Here is a 16,450-nt window from a genome sequence, read left to right as displayed (position 1 = left end):
AAGGAAAAATTAAAGAATGTTTCTTAGTACAGATGTTTATTCTATTATTGGCACAAAATGGTATAGTTTATTGGTGAAAATCAATTGTCAAAGCACGCAGGTATCCAACTGAAAGCCAAAACTTTATTTCTTAGGTATCAAAATCTAACTTGGATCTATTATGGGTGTTTTCTTAACCATTTCTAATTTAATATACAGCAATACATGCATCATGTTGCTTTATCCCATCAGTAACATCTTCAATTCAAGAGTTTTATTGGTCACATACAAGAAATGCAGTGAAATGAAAAGTTAAGTAAAATGGCCAACAGCCTTGCGTTGTCATATTTAAATTGATCACTTTAGTCAAAGATGAGGATAACTTAAGTTGACTTGGAAATATAATTACATAATATTCTACACCATCTTTCAAGGTTCAAGTCTTTGTACTAAAACTCATGGAGGAAGATCTTTCCCCACAGGGGGCAATACAAAATACCCATTGACACGAACAATGAAGGACATCCTTATTTGTCCTACTTATGGCTAACTTGGGGAAAAACCAAGACTAGCCTTTTTAAAATGTTTATTTGCTCAATTTAAAGTGACTATCACACGGTGTACATTTTGTATTGCAGTTATAAAGGCCACTCATTGACTAGATTCTTGTCAGGAAGGTGGTGCAGATGGCTGTGTCCTAGCCCACTCACAAGAAGCCATTCTTGACCTCCAGGAAGCACAGACCAGGATAATGGCCATTGAGACTAGACATCAGATGGAGAGAGGGTTAATATTCAGGTAATACTTTAAGGAATACTTTTCATGTTGTGTAGTTTAAAAAATGTTCAACCTGGACCATATTTACGATCGTTTTGGGTCTTAGTGACTATCCTGTCCCAATCACTTTGAGGACATACAATGTGTAATTTCCCCTAAAGGATTACATTGCAGCCATTTTCATGACCGTCAGCTGCAGCGTTCAAACTCAATCCTGGACCAATCTCAAATTGTTGTCCGCATTAGTCCCTTGGACCCAAAATGATCGGAAACTAGGGTCAAGGTTGAAAACAAATCCTGAAGTTTTCCTTTTAATACACACAGGGAAGGCAGTAGTTTGAGAAATTTCCAATGGATTGTGTAATTTTAGATCTTTAGAACTTAGATCTTTTGGCTACAAATAACATAAAATGCAGTCTGTTGTTCATATTCTACATGGTATTCACCTAGATTGTCCAGGAAGAACTACAACAGACAAGGTGCGGTCCGGGAGGGATTTAAAAAGTTTCCTCAGGCGGTCATCCAACTTCTTCATCACACGCTCCATTTTTCCATCCTAAAATAAGAAAGTTCAACTGTAGTCATAACATTGTCAATTTGACAGTTGAGTTGACAGGTCTATTGTCTCCCAGTTAACTCAAACCTGTTGTATTTCGGCATTTTGTTATGCCCAATCCAACAAGTAAACACAAACACTGCAATACCACCCAACTCTTCAGCAACTGCAACCACCACTAATCAATAAGCAAGCAGTGAAAATGCATATTAACTCAATACCAGCCACATTCTGAAATTTCCCCCAACATGCAAGTTGACTTTGAATAGTTTGGCCCCAACGTAATTCATCTCAAATAATCGACTCACCAATGGGTTGTTCTCCGTAATGGTGTTGCTGCTAAACCTCCCCTCGACGGCCACCTCCTCCATCTCTGTTGTGGTCTCTTGGGCCCATGACCACAGGTGACCTGGGGTAAGAGAGGGACAGACGAGGTACCTCTGGTCCCTGAGCTTCTCAGAAGAACCCAGGGCTGCTGCTGCACACTCTGGACTCTGAAACTCTGTCACATACCCAAACTAACTAGTGAGAAACAGAAACACAGATTTATCTCTACAGATGATGCAAAAAAGTGGGGGGACGGTGAAATGTGTTTGCTTACTTATACTCGCATGTCTTGCTCGTCTTCCATTGGGTTTACTGGGCCGCAGGATTCTCTCGACCACACCGAAGTGGCCAAATACCTTGTTGAGCTCATTCTCAGATAGTGCACAGGCAGGAGGAGCTTGAGGAAGCGGGTTGTAACCGTTCATTAGAGTCTCATTGAAGGAAGCAGCCATCTTTGAATTGTAAGCATCTATCGTCGTGGTCCCATTTTCGCCTGGTTTCGTGTCATTACCCGTCCGATGTGAACCTGGAGCATTTGGTACTGGCATGTGTCCATTCGTGTGAGGCAGTATGTGGGAGGGGTTCACGTTAGGTTTGAGCCTCATAACGTGGACATGGTTCACGTTGAGGGGGTCCTCCTTCAGGGCATCAAGGGTTAAATCAAGGTCCAATGTGGACTCATTGACCGGCCTCTGGACCTAGATGTAGGCGATTACACACACACATTAATATGCATCTTATACATAACAGATTTATAGTGAGCAGAGTAATCAGAGGGTGCTGCCTACCCGAATGTGCTGTCCATGCACAATGTGTCCACTTAGTGTTTGGACTGCCAGCACAGCCCCCTCCAGAAGCCTAAACTCGATCTCTGCATGCATCTGGGGAGGAGCCGGCGATGAGTGACAGCTTAGCTCATTAGAGTCCAGAAAGTACCTCAACTAGTTCGGTCCATGACCACATCAATATTCTATGCTTAGTATTTAGCAGACGATTTAATTGGGACCTGCAAATGCAGATACAGCTCATTAAAGAACAGTTAGGGGTTATGGTGTCAAACCAAATACTTTTTCTCTGGGGGCCCAACACCATAGTTAATAAAAATGACAAGACCATCAAGTGGGGCATGGAGATAACTTCCTAACTAATTATTACATATTATATTTGATAATTTATTTTAACGATGATTAGGAATTAAACATTTGCCAAGATTCTGTCGAGTGCTTCCTAACAGTCTGTGTGTCACTACGACCCGTCACTTGACAGAGATGTGGCTCCCTGGATGACTGGCACCAGCGGCGGCTTACCCTGTGCGAGGTAGGTAGCATTCTGATGCACCTCACAGCTCCACAGCAGCGAAACAGCCTCTTCACTTCCCTCTCCCCGAACCCAGATGGGAACGGCCCCGCAAACACCACACACATTTGCCTCAGATGTGCACGTAACTGCAATGTATGCATACACACACACACACCAATATATACGTTAATTAACAGCAGCGAGAGAGAAAAATACTACTTTATGTACACAATGATGTACGTGTGGCTCACTCTTTGGTGGTGGTGTTCCTGTTGTAGGCTGGAGTTCTTCATGTGTTTTGAGATTGAAGAGAACTGCACCAATGAGAACGATAGCCATGCCGACTGTCTTCTGAAGGAGGCCAGCACCTGAATCCAGAGGGTAAGGGATGTTATGAGTAGAGATGTTAAGAGTACTAATCTATGATGTCAGATACATTATATCCGATTTTCATCATAATCTGACCTTTTATTAGACCAGTTATTAGTGATAGTGAATGTTAGGAGGTGATTATGTTTGTTTTTTTTGTGAATGTACAGTGGGGCAAAAAAGTATTTAGTAAGCCACCAATTGTGCAAGTTCTCCCACTTAAAAAGACGAGAGAGGCCTGTAATTTTCATCATAGGTAAACCTCAGCTATGAGAGACAAAATGAAAAAAAAAAATCCAGAAAATCACTCTGATTTTTTTAAGAAATTATTTGCAAATTATGGTGGAAAATAAGTATTTGGTCTATAACAAAAGCTCATCTCAATACTTTGTTACATGCCCTTTGTTGGCAATGACAGAGGTCAAACGTTTTCTGTAAGTCTTTACAAGGTTTTCACACACTGCTGCTGGTATTTTGGCCCATTCCTCCATGCAGATCTCCTCTAGAGCAGTGATGTTTTTGGGCCTTCGCTGGGCAACACAGACTTTCAACTCCCTCCAAAGATTTTCTATGGGGTTGAGATCTGGAGACTGGCTAGGCCACTCCAGGACCTTGAAATGCTTCTTACGAAGCCACTCCTTCATTGCCCGGGCGGTGTGTTTGGGGTCATTGTCATGCTGAAAGACCCAGCCACGTTTCATCTTCAGTGCCCTTGCTGATGGAAGGAGGTTTTCACTCAAAATCTCACGATACATGGCCCCATTCATTCTTTCCGTCACACGGATCAGACGTCCTGGTCTCTTGGCAGAAAAACAGCCCCAAAGCATGATGTTTCCACCCCCATGCTTCACTGTAGGTATGGTGTTCTTTGGATGCAACTCAGCATTCTTTCTCCTCCAAACACGACGAGTTGAGTTTTTACCAAAAAGTTATATTTTGGTTTCATCTGACCATATGACATTCTCCCAATCCTGTTCTGGATCATCCAAATGCTCTCTAGCAAACTTCAAACGGGCCTGGACATGCACTGGCTTTAGCAGGGGGACACGTCTGGCACTGCAGGATTTGAGTCCCTGGCGGCGTAGTTTGTTAGTGATGGTAGCTTTGTTACTTTGGTCCCAGCTCTCTGGAGGTCATTCACTAGGTCCCCCCGTGTGGTTCTGGGATTTTTGTTCACCGTTCTTGTGATCATTTTGACCCCACAGGGTGAGATCTTGCGTGGAGCCCCAGATCGAGGGAGATTATCAGTGGTCTTGTATGTATTCCATTTCCTAATAATTGCTCCCACAGTTGATTTCTTCACACCAAGCTGCTTACCTATTGCAGATTCAGAGTTCCCAGCCTGGTGCAGGTCTACAATTGTGTTTCTGGTGTCCTTTGACAGCTCTTTGGTCTTGGCCGGAGTGTGACTGTTTGAGGTTGTGGACAGGTGTCTTTTATACTGATAAGGAGTTCAAACAGGTGCCATTAATACAGGAAACGAGTGGAGGACAGAGGAGCCTCTTAAAGAAGAAGTTACAGGTCTGTGACAGCCAAAAATCTTGCTGGTTTGTAGGTGACCAAATACTTATTTTCCACCATAATTTGCAAATAAATTCTTAAAAAATCAGACAATGTGATTTTCTGGATTTTTTTTTTTTTCATTTTGTCTCTCATAGCTGAGGTTTACCTATGATGAAAATGACAGGCCTCTCTCGTCTTCTTAAGTGGGAGACCTTGCACAATTGGTGGCTGACTAAATACTTTTTTGCCCCACTGTATATGAGTTTTGGGGTGTCTAAAGCATTAACATGCTCCACTGTCTACAAGTCAAAGCCCGGTGTCGTCAGCACTATTCCTAAAGCCAAACGCAACTTCACCTCCTTGTCTGAGCTGTGCCACTGCTGATTGGATGGATTAATGGTGATGTCAGCGCGTTTTCCAATGAAGGTCACCGACTGTCCAGACCTTTGGAGCACATCAGCAAACCTGAAGACATTTTCAAAAGTTTAAAGTTATTGACTACAATTTCAGAAATTTAAAAGAGAAAGCATATAAAACAGAAAGTGAAACGATTTAGTTTTCACAAATCAATGGGTATTCCTCTTATATTTATCTTTGTGTAGATGAAAGTGGCGATGGTGCAGTGGTTTTACCTGCTACTTGGGGCAGGTTGAACATCAGTGGGCGTAGATACAGTGAGACTCTCTCCCCATAACTCATTGATATGGCACTCTACAACCTGAGCATGAACCATCAGGTAAATATCAACCAGTCTGGCTTCATAAAGGCATTATAAAGGGTTGTTTGAGTGGGGGGTTAAAATAAATATAGTGAAGACAGGGGAGATATTACCTTTCGAGGTCCTGCCTTAATAAAATACTGGGCCAACTCCAGAGCAGCAGAAGCATCCTCCATAGGGTCATGACCATTCTGCTCTTCGGTTTGGATTTGCCTTCTAAAGCCAATGGGTCATTAAACAAATCACATCATTGATGAACAAACACATGCATCAACCCAAACATACATAGCCACAAGCACACACAAACATAGCAAGAACCACTTACCCTAGAACAGTCTCAGCTAGGACCTTGAGTTTAAACCGCTGTCCAAATTCTTTCTTGTAAAGCAGTGAGGTGTCGATCACATGGGGATGAATCAACTGTGTGAGTGAGGAACCTCATTACACAATGTCACACATATCATAAATAGGCCCAGAGTTCCCATTATTTGTTTGTTAAAGATCAAAATTAGCTTATTCGATAATATTTAATTAATTACATTCATTACATTCAAGCCAGTAACTAACTTTAAGAGCCCTGAGGTCATTTTCCAGTGAATGTCCGACCAGGACTGCATCCCTGGGCAACAGCCTCAGAAGCTTTACTTGAACATCCTTGACGATGGTGGTGACTGGCTGCAACATTGCTGCGGTAATTCCGGAAAACCTATGAGTCAACAGAGCCATCAGAATGCCTCCAGTGCAGAATATAGAACACTGCTTTATAACTTTGGTGTGGATGGGCTGATTTAAACCTGGTGAGATAGTTGAGGATACGGTTCGGAGGTCGCACCAGGTCGTCCAGTAAACATTTGCCACTGCTATCCACCAGAGAGACGCGGGCCAACTCGTTCCCCTGTTCAGTTAAACACTGAAATCCATTGAAGTTACAATCTGTTTGGGCACTGTAGATTTATATCAGTCATTTGCTTTGAGGCCTTAAGTGAGTCTTACCATCTCACAGTCCAGTCCATAGAGAGGACTGTTGTCTGTTACACAATCAGCACTCTCTGTAGACACAAAGTCCTCAAAGCCCGGCATGCCTGTGAAAAACATAAAACACATGCATGAACTGGGCAGAGGCGGTAAAAAAGAATGAAAGCAGAGTGAAAAAGGAAGCAGTATTTAAGAGCTACCTCTCACAGGGAAGTGTTTTTTGATCATCTCTTCCTGTGGGAGAGTGTACGCTGTGAGCCCCTTCACCTCTGTTCCAAACTTCCTGATTATCGGATGCAGTCTCATCACTGTCGAAAATAAATCATTCACATACATATTGAGAAGAAAATAACTGCATAGAGAGCATCGAGTTGGGAGTTACGATTAATGGGCTCTAAATGTATTGGAAAACCTACCATCTCTGAGCTGATTGCTTTCCTGGTCCCTTTGAGCAAAGCATGAACTCACAGATTCAGGCACTTTACTGCTGAAGATTCCAGATGGTAAGTCAGTAGCCGATGGAGTGAAAGTGAGCCTCTAAAAAAAAGTAATAGATGTTCAAGAGATTAAACTCAGAGAAATCAATACTTGTTTTGGGGGAGGTGGGATTGGCCCAAAATCTAATCTGGTGTTGCTAGAAAAGCTTGACATCGATAAGACCCAAGAGTGGAAACTTGCTAGAAGACAAATCGATGCTAACAACTTTCTATGCATTGAATGGGTTTGTGTGTAATGCCAAAACACGGTACACGGCCAATCATACAATGATGCACAGGTAACATGGCAAGCTTATATGTGGATGTGTGATACGTACTGTGTTGTAGTTGGTTCTGAGATGTTGCAGAGTCAAGAAGTGTTGGTAAAAAAGACACTGGGAAAGGCTATTTAGGACAACAATGTTCACCCCTTGTATGTTCTTCTGGTGATGGAGATGGCACCAACTGTAAAAGCGAATAATACCCAAGAGAAGTGCATTTAATACATGGGTATCTGGACAAACAAATGTTGTGGAAATGTTCTTCTTTTCCTCATTCCTGAACTGATTAAAGATGATGTTGAAATGACTTCCGGCTGTTTACCTAGGTTGTTTGGCACCGTTGATTTTCCCCAGAGCAGCGAAGTGCAGCAGTTCTGTTAGCATATCCAATGTCACCTGTTGCTGCAGGTTAGAGAATGGCACAGAGATCCTCGGGATGTGATGAACAACACGATCGGCGTCTGTCATCTTCCTTTTCATTTTTTTACTTTCTTGTGGTTTCGTTGATGTGTTTTCTTTTCTTTTCCTGGATGAGCAGGACAGTGTCGGTGGGATCATTTTCAAGATGAATCATTGACTGGAAGAAAGACGAAATCTCAGTCAATGGATCAAATATTTCTGGTTCAGGTATGTGCTACATTAAGACTACTTTCGTAATAAATTGTTGAATGTTAACTATTTCTAATGCACTTAATGATTACTTCATATAGTAACAAGTTGTAGCATTTTATTACTGTGACCACCCAACAATGCTACCATCCAGGAAAGTATAGTGCCATGTGGACAACATGCTTCCAAACTAGATTACTGGGGAAGGGAGGTGAATAGCGTTATAAATTAGTAAAGATTTACCCAAGGGCCGTGGCTAAATTAATCTATCCACAATTCGCTATGTGTTAACAACGGATGCTATGGCTATGATATAGACATGATGCAATTTAGCCCAAAATAAAGTAGTTAGAATAACCTAAACTAAAACCACTCGAAAATTTCACGGGTTTCCTTGAACGCCGGCGATGTAAACAAACCAGACTGTATGCGATGTACTTCCGGTGATTATTTTCAAATTAAAACTTTACAAATGTACACGCGCTGTAATTACGCTTCACAACGTACGATATTTCTCAAAGAACACTATCACAAATAACAAAATGATTGTTGTAATGGAGCATTGGGCAGCAGTGTCAGAACCCGGGATCTTGGTTCAAGCTGTTCCTTTGAGTGTTCGTGGCTATGTGTTGCGTTTTAATGTTCTGAATTACAGCTTTTATGCAGTAACTGTTAACTGCTACCTAACTTTGCAAAAAAAATAGGGGCAGACAAAATAATGATGTTTTAAGTGTGGACAATTGTGTTGTACTACTGTAGTCTAAACATGGGTTCTAAAGTGAATATTTAAAATGACACTTTTATTTTGATGGGAAACACAACGCTGTTCCGGGTTCTGATGTGCGCTCGGGGTTGGTCGATGTTCTCTGTGCAGTCAAACGGTCTTACAGACCAAACCAATCGATTGTATAACTTAATGGGTTTTCAAATTGTATGTATCGCGAACTACCTCACACCAGTTTCTACAATCGTGTCTACTTCGATAGAACGAAGGGTATCTCAAATATTAATTGTGCATGCCGCATGGTTTTAAGCATGTCGACAAAGAAGTTGGCTAAGTACGGGCTTTTGTTTTGTTTACATTGTAGACCACTCTTATGAGTAACGTTACGGCTTTTGTTAATGTTCCATCTGATGTTACACTACAGAGAATTGGGATTACTGAGGAAGCGCAGCCAGGCCACCGAAAACAAGGCATTTCTTGTCTGTAGTAAGTACGTTAGTGATACTAATCATACACATTCGAGACATTTTAATTTGGTTATTAATTTGGTTGTTTTTGTTTTTTCAGATCAAATATTCTCATACTTGATTGTGATTGACTTTGAGTCAACATGCTGGAGAGAGAAAAACAATTATGGCCAAGAAATAAGTAGGCCTCACGTTAAGTATTTTGATCCTCCATCAAAATATCCAACCGTTTTCCCCTATCCTTGAAACTTACCTTTCTCTCTCCGCTCTCCAGTTGAGTTTCCTGCTGTTCTACTCAACACATCCACGGGGGAAATAGACTCAGAGTTCCATACCTACGTCCAGCCACAGGAGCATCCAGTTCTCTCTGAATTCTGCACTGAGTTGACTGGCATTACACAGGTATTTTTTTCTTTCTTTCTTCACAATAAACGTTCAGATTTTGCAGCCGGTCTTAAATGTGTATATTCTAATGTATTTATCTTCCAGAGGCAGGTGGAAGCAGGGATTCCCCTCCACATCTGTCTCTCTCGGTTCAGTCGCTGGTTACAGGCCCTGCAGCTTCAGAAGGGGTTGACCTTACCAGGGGAACGATCATCATCCACTTCTTCAGCCCTTCAAAAGCCCTGTGCCTTTGTAACATGGTCCGGTAATGGCTTTTTCATACACCCGTTGATATGCATGATAAAGCTTATCATTCTTTACTCAAAAAAATCTTGGTTTTTGATTATGTTTTCCCACAGGGTATGTATCACCGGTTATTGTTGCAGACTATCTATGCCTTGAATTGGTTTATTTAAAAAAGGCAAATTATTAGTGTGTTTTGTGCACACAATGGGAGCTACCTAAGTTGAACTAAAACAAACATTAATGTATACTTTTTTTGGGATGTGTGTGTATTAGACTGGGACCTTGCCGTGTGCCTGCAGTATGAGTGTAAGCGCAAGCAGTTCCACAAACCTGATGTGCTTAACAGCTGGATTGACCTCCGAGCCACTTACAGAGTATGTACTCAGTCTCTGTCTCTCTCTCCTTCTCCCAATGTTTTTTCCCCTTGTGCTTTGTGTTTTGACCAAGCATATGTATGTGTTTTCAAGCTTTTTTACAGTAGAAAACCCAAAGGGCTGAATGGGGCATTACAAGATTTAGGGATCCAGTTTTCCGGACGAGAGCATTCTGGTAGAGACAATATGAAATACTTTTTATTATGTTTACCATCCTTACCTGCCTGATGGATCTTTTCATTTGTTTCTTTCTTCCATAGGTCTGGATGATTCCCGTAATACTGCCCAGCTGGCATTGAGGATGATGAGGGATGGCTGTGTGATGAAGCTCACCAGAACGCAGGAGAGGGTGAGTGGCTGCCTGACAATCCGTCTGCTCTTCCCCCCGCTACTAACCGCTCCACTGCTTGTCTCCCCAAAGAATCATGCCAGGTGACAATCATCCTAATATCCTATCCTTTTTTCTATCTGGTTCTATCTTTTCTATTTGACCTCATTTATTTGTAATTGCAGCTCTGGTCAGATCTTTATTTCTTATTTAGGCCACTCTAGGAAAGTATTTTCTTTGTTCTTTGAGGTGGTTTGCTAAATGGAAGAAAGGGAGAGTGTTGATTTAAAATGTTTCAACATAACACAAAAAAGTTGTCTTTTAATGACTTGCAGAGTTTGTGGCTCTCTCACTCCTACTAGGCGCCAATGAAGCCCAAGCCCCTGTTTGGAAATGCTCCCGTAGAAAACAAGGAAAGTAAAGAAAACATGGCTCCAGATGAAAAGACGCTGTCCAGCGAAGAAACACCGGCAAAGAGATCACTTCAGATAAAAACGTGTTCAAAGACCAATGTTCCACTTTCGGACACAAAGAGAAACGGAAACTCAATACAGGAACCTTTTCAAGAATATAAAAGCCTGGTCTCTCCCAGGACTCTGCTGAATGGTACAACGACACCTCTGCTGGGGAAGGGCACTGTGGCGGGTAAAAAGACAGCCGTGGACCTTTTCTCTTCAGTCCTGGTAAATGCTCCTTCACGCCGGGACAATAGCAACAGCCTTGTTCTCTGCTCCACCACTGTGGGATCCATATCACACCTGCCGCAGGTCCGGCTGACCTTTGAACCCCAGACAGCGATGCTGGAACACACAAAAGACGGCACAGAGACGGATATCTCGGTGGAAACGGAGGAGTGGCACGGATGTTATGATTACGAGGTGTTGGATGGGGATGATGGTGTCAATACCGATTTGTATGAATCACTTGATGCATACGACAATAACGGGGAGAGTTCTTTGTCAAAATATGTAAAGTCCTCCATCCTCATTCCTCATCAGATCAATGAAATTGCAAAGAACAATTTAGCGAAGACTGTTTCTGTTAACAGAAAAGGAAACGGCCCGAAATTAGGAGCTAGTTGCTTATCTAATAATATTAGGCCATCCTCTTTGGTCTGTGTAAATGAAATAAGACAGCTCCCTCATGCCTCATTGGCAAATAGATCAGCTCTAAGATCAAATGCAATAACATCGAATCAACCTAAAATTGTTTCAAGTAATATTCGTTTACATGTTCAAGATAACTCAAAGGCTTCTCAGAATAAATCTAGAACAGGGAACCCGTCCTCACTCATCACGCCCAAGGCCCGTGTCCAAGAGAGGACTTTGGTATCCAACTTGTTCACAAAGCCCACACCAGTCATCATTCAGCACCATGCAACCAGACCATGCTCAAAGAAACCAAATGGAAAGGAGACGGGCTCTTTTATCTATAGCGACACAGCAGAAACTCCCCGTCCTACCTCCGCTCATTCTCTCCGCACCCCACAGAGTGCCATCCCCTCTATCTCAAGCAACCCCATGTCCAGTCGATCTTGCCCGTTGACAACCACACGTTCATCCCTCCAACATCCATCCAGACCATGGCCGCCCAGGATCACTGCTCCGCTGTGCGGATGCGGGCGCAGGGCGAAACGGCAGACCGTGTGCAATGGCGGTCCCAATCAAGGACTTGGATTCTACTGCTGTCCAGTGCGCCGGTCGAGCTCCGGGAATATGATTCAGAACGGCTGCAAGTTCTTTAAGTGGGAGTCGGCTCTGATTAAGGACCACTCACCGGCCAATTCATGTGTCCAGTCTTCGATTTCTCTACATGTTCTTCGTCGTCCGCAACTGTCGTCAACCTCAAGGAAGAGCTACTAACTAAATGGAAAAATGTAATATTAATTTAAAAAAGGTTAAATGGAATGATGCAAAGGAATGATTTGTTTACCAAATAAAGGTGTAACGAGTTGCTGTTACGAAAAAACAAATAAATTACATTTTTGTAAACAAAATGTAATTTATTCAATTAGTTTAAATAACTGACGATTGTTGGATAAATTGACAAAAATAATAAACCAAATATTGTCAGTTTTTTCCCTTTTACAATGATTATTATGTGTCTCTCAATAAATTATTTTTAAAACAGTCAACGTCTATTGATTTTATATAAGCGTGACATAAAGGTTGAATATATCGATATATATAGCTCGAATGTCCATTTGAAAGTTCCAACGAAGGTATTCGATTAAGTTTGTCCCTTCTCGCATGCGGTAGCTCACGAACCCAACCACCTGTTTTAAAATGTGTGTTGCTAACGTTGACTTAGGTTGCTAATGAATATTCATTCGTCTAATGTTTATTCTATAGTTGCTAGATACATTTTTTACAAGAGTTATGTTCGCATTTTGCTAAAGACACGTCTACTATTCACACAATAAACTGTTTGTTAGCAGAGCTAGGAACCATAGCTCGTATTAGCTGTAACGCTAGCGAAAGCACTAGCAGTAAACCCAGGGCGTTTTACATTCGAGTTTGGTCGGTTAGATAAAACGAGTTACTAGTTCTAAACATGTCGGCGGATAATGACAAGAAACGCAGCAAAAAGCGATACGCTTCTAGCCGCGGGAATAAGCGCTATAAGGGGTGTAGGGAGCTGGAGGTGGGCATGCAAGGGATCATTATCACGTGTAACATGAATGAAAAGAAATGCACTTCGGAGGCATACAGCCTGCTCAACGAGTATGCAGATAAACTGTACGGACCCGAGAAGGTAAATACAAAAAGCGTCCTTTCTAATGTACACTTCACCAATTATTTTCGAACATGATCAGGCGGTGATTTGACATGTCAGTTCATATCTGAAATTAAAATGAACAGTTCGGTATAATTATAGACTTTAATGTTTACAGCTAACGTTTCACTCCTGATTGCAGATACAAGATTGTGACGGAAGTAACAGCGAAGCGGAGGATGATGCAGAAGCAGCTCTGAAGAAGGAGGTTGCTCAGCTCAAAAAAAAGGGGAAAGGAGAGAAGCGCTTCCAGGCTCTAGACAGTGGAGCGAACAATGTTGTATTCATTAGGACCCACAATGTGGGTAAGTGCAAAGAAAAAAAAAATCGTTATATTACCCATGTTCAGTGTGCTCCTCTTATTGAACCAATTGTTATTGTTGCTTATCTAGAACCCGACAAGTTGGTCCATCACGTCCTGTCTGACCTCCATGCCACTAAGAAGAATAAGTCCCGCAACATTCTCAGGATGCTTCCAGTGAGAAAACATATTATGCATGCAGTTTGCAGATGATGTCCTCTGTATTTCACTAGTTTGCATTGATACGCCTGTGCTCTGTTCTAGGTCAGTGGAACATGTAAGGCCTTCCAGGAAGACATGGATAAGTATCTGATCACGTTCCTGGAGCCGTGGTTCAAACCCCCCAATCATGCCACCTTCCAGATTGCCTTCAAGGCGCGAAACAGCAGCCATAACAAGCGGGATGACATCATCAAAGCCGTTGCAGGTATCTAGTCCAGCAGCTTTCTCTAGATTCTCTTGTAGATGGGAGTTATTGAGTGCATAATATAGGCTGCTGGCTGCCAGGTTCTTCTGTTAAACTAACTCGTTGCTTCTGTATCCTTGTGCCAGCGTCAATGCCAATGCCATTTCTAGTTACTGTTTAATCATCTCATCTATCTACACGTTTTATCTTATAGGCAATAAAGTGTTTGGAAAATGTGTTCTGTATTAATTTGAGTCCAACATGTATTTTTCTTGTTCCCGTAGGCCTGGTGGGGAAGATGAACCCAGAGAACAAGGTCGATTTGACCAACCCAGAGCTCACCATCATCGTGGAGGTCATCAAGACGGTGTGCTGCCTCAGCGTGGTGCCAGACTACGCTCTCTACAGGAAGTATAACCTGCAGGAAGTCGTCAAAGAGGACGCTCCAAAGGCCGATGCTGCTGACAAGAGAGCAGATCAGAAGGCGAACGACCAGGGTGACAGCGCAGACGTTGTTAAAGCAGAAGAACAGACTGATAAACAAGCAGAGGACATTAAAGTGCCCGAAAATGACAAATTGGTTGAGGCGGCGACTGAAGATAAGAAGTGATGATTTAAGGGAGAGGGACAATTTTATTTTAACATTGAAGTTTGTAGAAACATCAGCCAAGACAACATTTTCAGCCCCTTGTTATTTCTTTTTTTAATACAAAACAAACAGTTAGTAAATCATTTGAACAGGTTTTTCCTACATCGATAGTTTTCTGTGTGTGTGATATTTTGGTTTATACCCTTGAAACGTTAGTTTCAAGGGTATAAACCAAAGTATTTAGTTTACCAAAACGTAGTTAGTTTAGTTAGTAGTTAGTTTACCAAAAGGTGACTCTAAAATTAAAGAGGCTTTTAGTTAGATTTCTGTTTTTGTTTTTTGTTTTGATTGTTATTGATTTTGAACAGTACAAAGAACCGTTGCTTCAGTTCAGAGCCCATATTAATAGACTGGCCCACTTTTGTAGATGGAGGAAATTATCAGTTAGTTGTATACCAGTACAGTTGCAGGCAGAAATTCTTCTTTCCTGATAGGACAATAGCTTACTCATTGATGGATCAAGAGCAAATGTTTGGGAGCAGACCAGTGGTTATTTCTTCTGTACGCCACAAGGTGGGGTAAACGCGATTGAGTCATTGCGATGAGGTGGAGATTTAGGTGTAATGCTAGTTTGAAGTATGATTCATCTATTTAAAGTGATTGGGCCCGACTTATTGAGACCAAACAGACTTTTTTATATCGCCTGAACCGTTTAATAGCTATCCGTGTGTTGAAACCGCCCTACTTGCCTTGCGCTCATGTTTTGCAGACATGGTTAATGGGGTCGTTGGCTAAATGGGCCACACCTATTGAACAACATTTCTCCTTCCAGGTTTAATTTCATACTTTCAAGTAATAAACAATTTAATTGTCCTTTTGGGTGATGGCCATTTGTTTAAACACTGGACCAAGTTGTAACTTGAACTGACTTGATCTGTCATGTATCTGACCCATCAGTGCCCCAACAACAACCAGTGCATTACTAGCTAACCATTCTAAAAAAAAAAATCATCTAAACTACAAATAATGACTGGAGTATTGCAATTCAGAAAAAATCCATAACAACTCAATGTTTTTTACAATTTTGATTGTAGTTTATTATAGGGTACTGAAATATTCCCTCAACTCTTATAATTGCTCCTGTGAGAAATAGAGCCGACATTTTGTCTGTCTACAGGCCTAGAGAAATGTGTACATTTTTGGCACCTACAATTGTCAGCTCATACAGGTTAAATGTCACAGCCATGTGTAACACTTGCATTCCCGGGCGGATGTGCAGAGGCTCCCTGGGGTCAGGATTAACAACCATCCGTCTGGTTCCATTCCTGACCTTTATGATGCTCTCTAGGGGCTCATTTGTCTTCTGTCACCCAGACAGTAATCTCACCTCAGCCATGAGGAATTCTCCCTCTCTCTCTGAGGTGAAATGTGAGGCTTATGTCACCAAGGGCATGTCTAAATAATTGCAATTATATAATATTATCTAGTGATCTGTCCCAGTTTAGTTGAATTTAGACTGCAAGTGTGTTTCCCTGTGTGTCCCTAAATGTACTTCTTTTTGATCGTGTGTGTGTTTGCATGTGTGTGTGTGTGTGTGTGTGTGTGTGTGTGTGTGTGTGTGTGTGTGTGTGTGTGTGTGTGTGTGTGTTCCTGCATTTTTGCTTCACTTGGAGTGAGCTTCTTTTGCTCATTTGCAGGGTACGTCATTGTGTGAATGGCAGATGGTTTGGGTTTAATGAGAAATGCTTATCAATGCTGCACAGCCAGTTTGCCGTTATTTCTGCAACCTATTCAGCTCTACAGGTTGAACCAGGCTAGCCCATGTTGATTGTACACATTCATATTTTACCCAGCAGAGCGAATAAACAATTACTGGATTCAGCATATTAAGTGTGTCAACAAGATTTGTGGGCAGAAAAGGGAGGTTTTTCTGAAAATAACTATATATTCATGTTTCTGAAATTACAATAATAGTTATTTGTAGTAA

At 41.8% G+C, this 16,450-nt stretch overlaps 3 protein-coding genes across 7 annotated transcripts; 2 read left to right on the top strand and 1 right to left on the bottom strand.

Annotated features, from left to right (window-relative positions):
* Positions 1 to 103: 103 nt before the first annotated feature.
* rexo5 (RNA exonuclease 5) lies at positions 104 to 8,248 on the bottom strand. Of its 2 annotated transcripts, none has more exons than XM_079758797.1 (19): positions 8,113 to 8,248; positions 7,583 to 7,837; positions 7,318 to 7,444; positions 6,920 to 7,040; positions 6,704 to 6,811; positions 6,522 to 6,610; positions 6,323 to 6,438; positions 6,096 to 6,234; positions 5,854 to 5,948; positions 5,642 to 5,744; positions 5,443 to 5,528; positions 5,167 to 5,275; positions 3,190 to 3,306; positions 2,947 to 3,084; positions 2,428 to 2,520; positions 1,914 to 2,337; positions 1,621 to 1,814; positions 1,203 to 1,312; positions 104 to 743 (listed from the first exon to the last, which is right to left on the bottom strand). In XM_079758797.1, the coding sequence occupies exons 2-19, from the start codon at positions 7,816 to 7,818 to the stop codon at positions 686 to 688; spliced, it is 2,463 nt and encodes an 820-aa protein (XP_079614923.1). In that variant the 5' UTR covers positions 7,819 to 7,837; positions 8,113 to 8,248; the 3' UTR covers positions 104 to 685. The 2 variants fall into 2 exon arrangements, with proteins under 2 accessions (XP_079614923.1, XP_079614924.1); XM_079758798.1 differs by having other exon boundaries at positions 1,621 to 1,721.
* Positions 8,249 to 8,792: 544 nt separating this feature from the next.
* On the top strand, positions 8,793 to 12,485 carry eri2 (ERI1 exoribonuclease family member 2). 4 transcript variants are annotated; one of them, XM_079758795.1, is made up of 9 exons: positions 8,793 to 8,927; positions 9,018 to 9,079; positions 9,161 to 9,241; positions 9,335 to 9,462; positions 9,550 to 9,709; positions 9,964 to 10,064; positions 10,158 to 10,239; positions 10,325 to 10,413; positions 10,755 to 12,485. In XM_079758795.1, the coding sequence occupies exons 1-9, from the start codon at positions 8,803 to 8,805 to the stop codon at positions 12,252 to 12,254; spliced, it is 2,328 nt and encodes a 775-aa protein (XP_079614921.1). In that variant the 5' UTR covers positions 8,793 to 8,802; the 3' UTR covers positions 12,255 to 12,485. The 4 variants fall into 4 exon arrangements, with proteins under 4 accessions (XP_079614921.1, XP_079614919.1, XP_079614920.1 ...); XM_079758793.1 differs by having other exon boundaries at positions 9,964 to 10,239; XM_079758794.1 differs by having other exon boundaries at positions 9,018 to 9,241.
* A 173-nt stretch (positions 12,486 to 12,658) lies between these two features.
* On the top strand, positions 12,659 to 15,954 carry thumpd1 (THUMP domain containing 1). Its single transcript, XM_079728745.1, has 5 exons — positions 12,659 to 13,146; positions 13,310 to 13,472; positions 13,560 to 13,645; positions 13,733 to 13,895; positions 14,159 to 15,954. The coding sequence occupies exons 1-5, from the start codon at positions 12,946 to 12,948 to the stop codon at positions 14,482 to 14,484; spliced, it is 939 nt and encodes a 312-aa protein (XP_079584871.1). The 5' UTR covers positions 12,659 to 12,945; the 3' UTR covers positions 14,485 to 15,954.
* Positions 15,955 to 16,450: the final 496 nt, after the last annotated feature.

The sequence above is a fragment of the Pollachius pollachius genome, assembly GCF_949987615.1.
Source record: "Pollachius pollachius genome assembly, chromosome: 2".
Lineage (NCBI taxonomy): Eukaryota > Metazoa > Chordata > Actinopteri > Gadiformes > Gadidae > Pollachius > Pollachius pollachius.
This window is presented reverse-complemented; position numbering and strand designations above follow the sequence as displayed.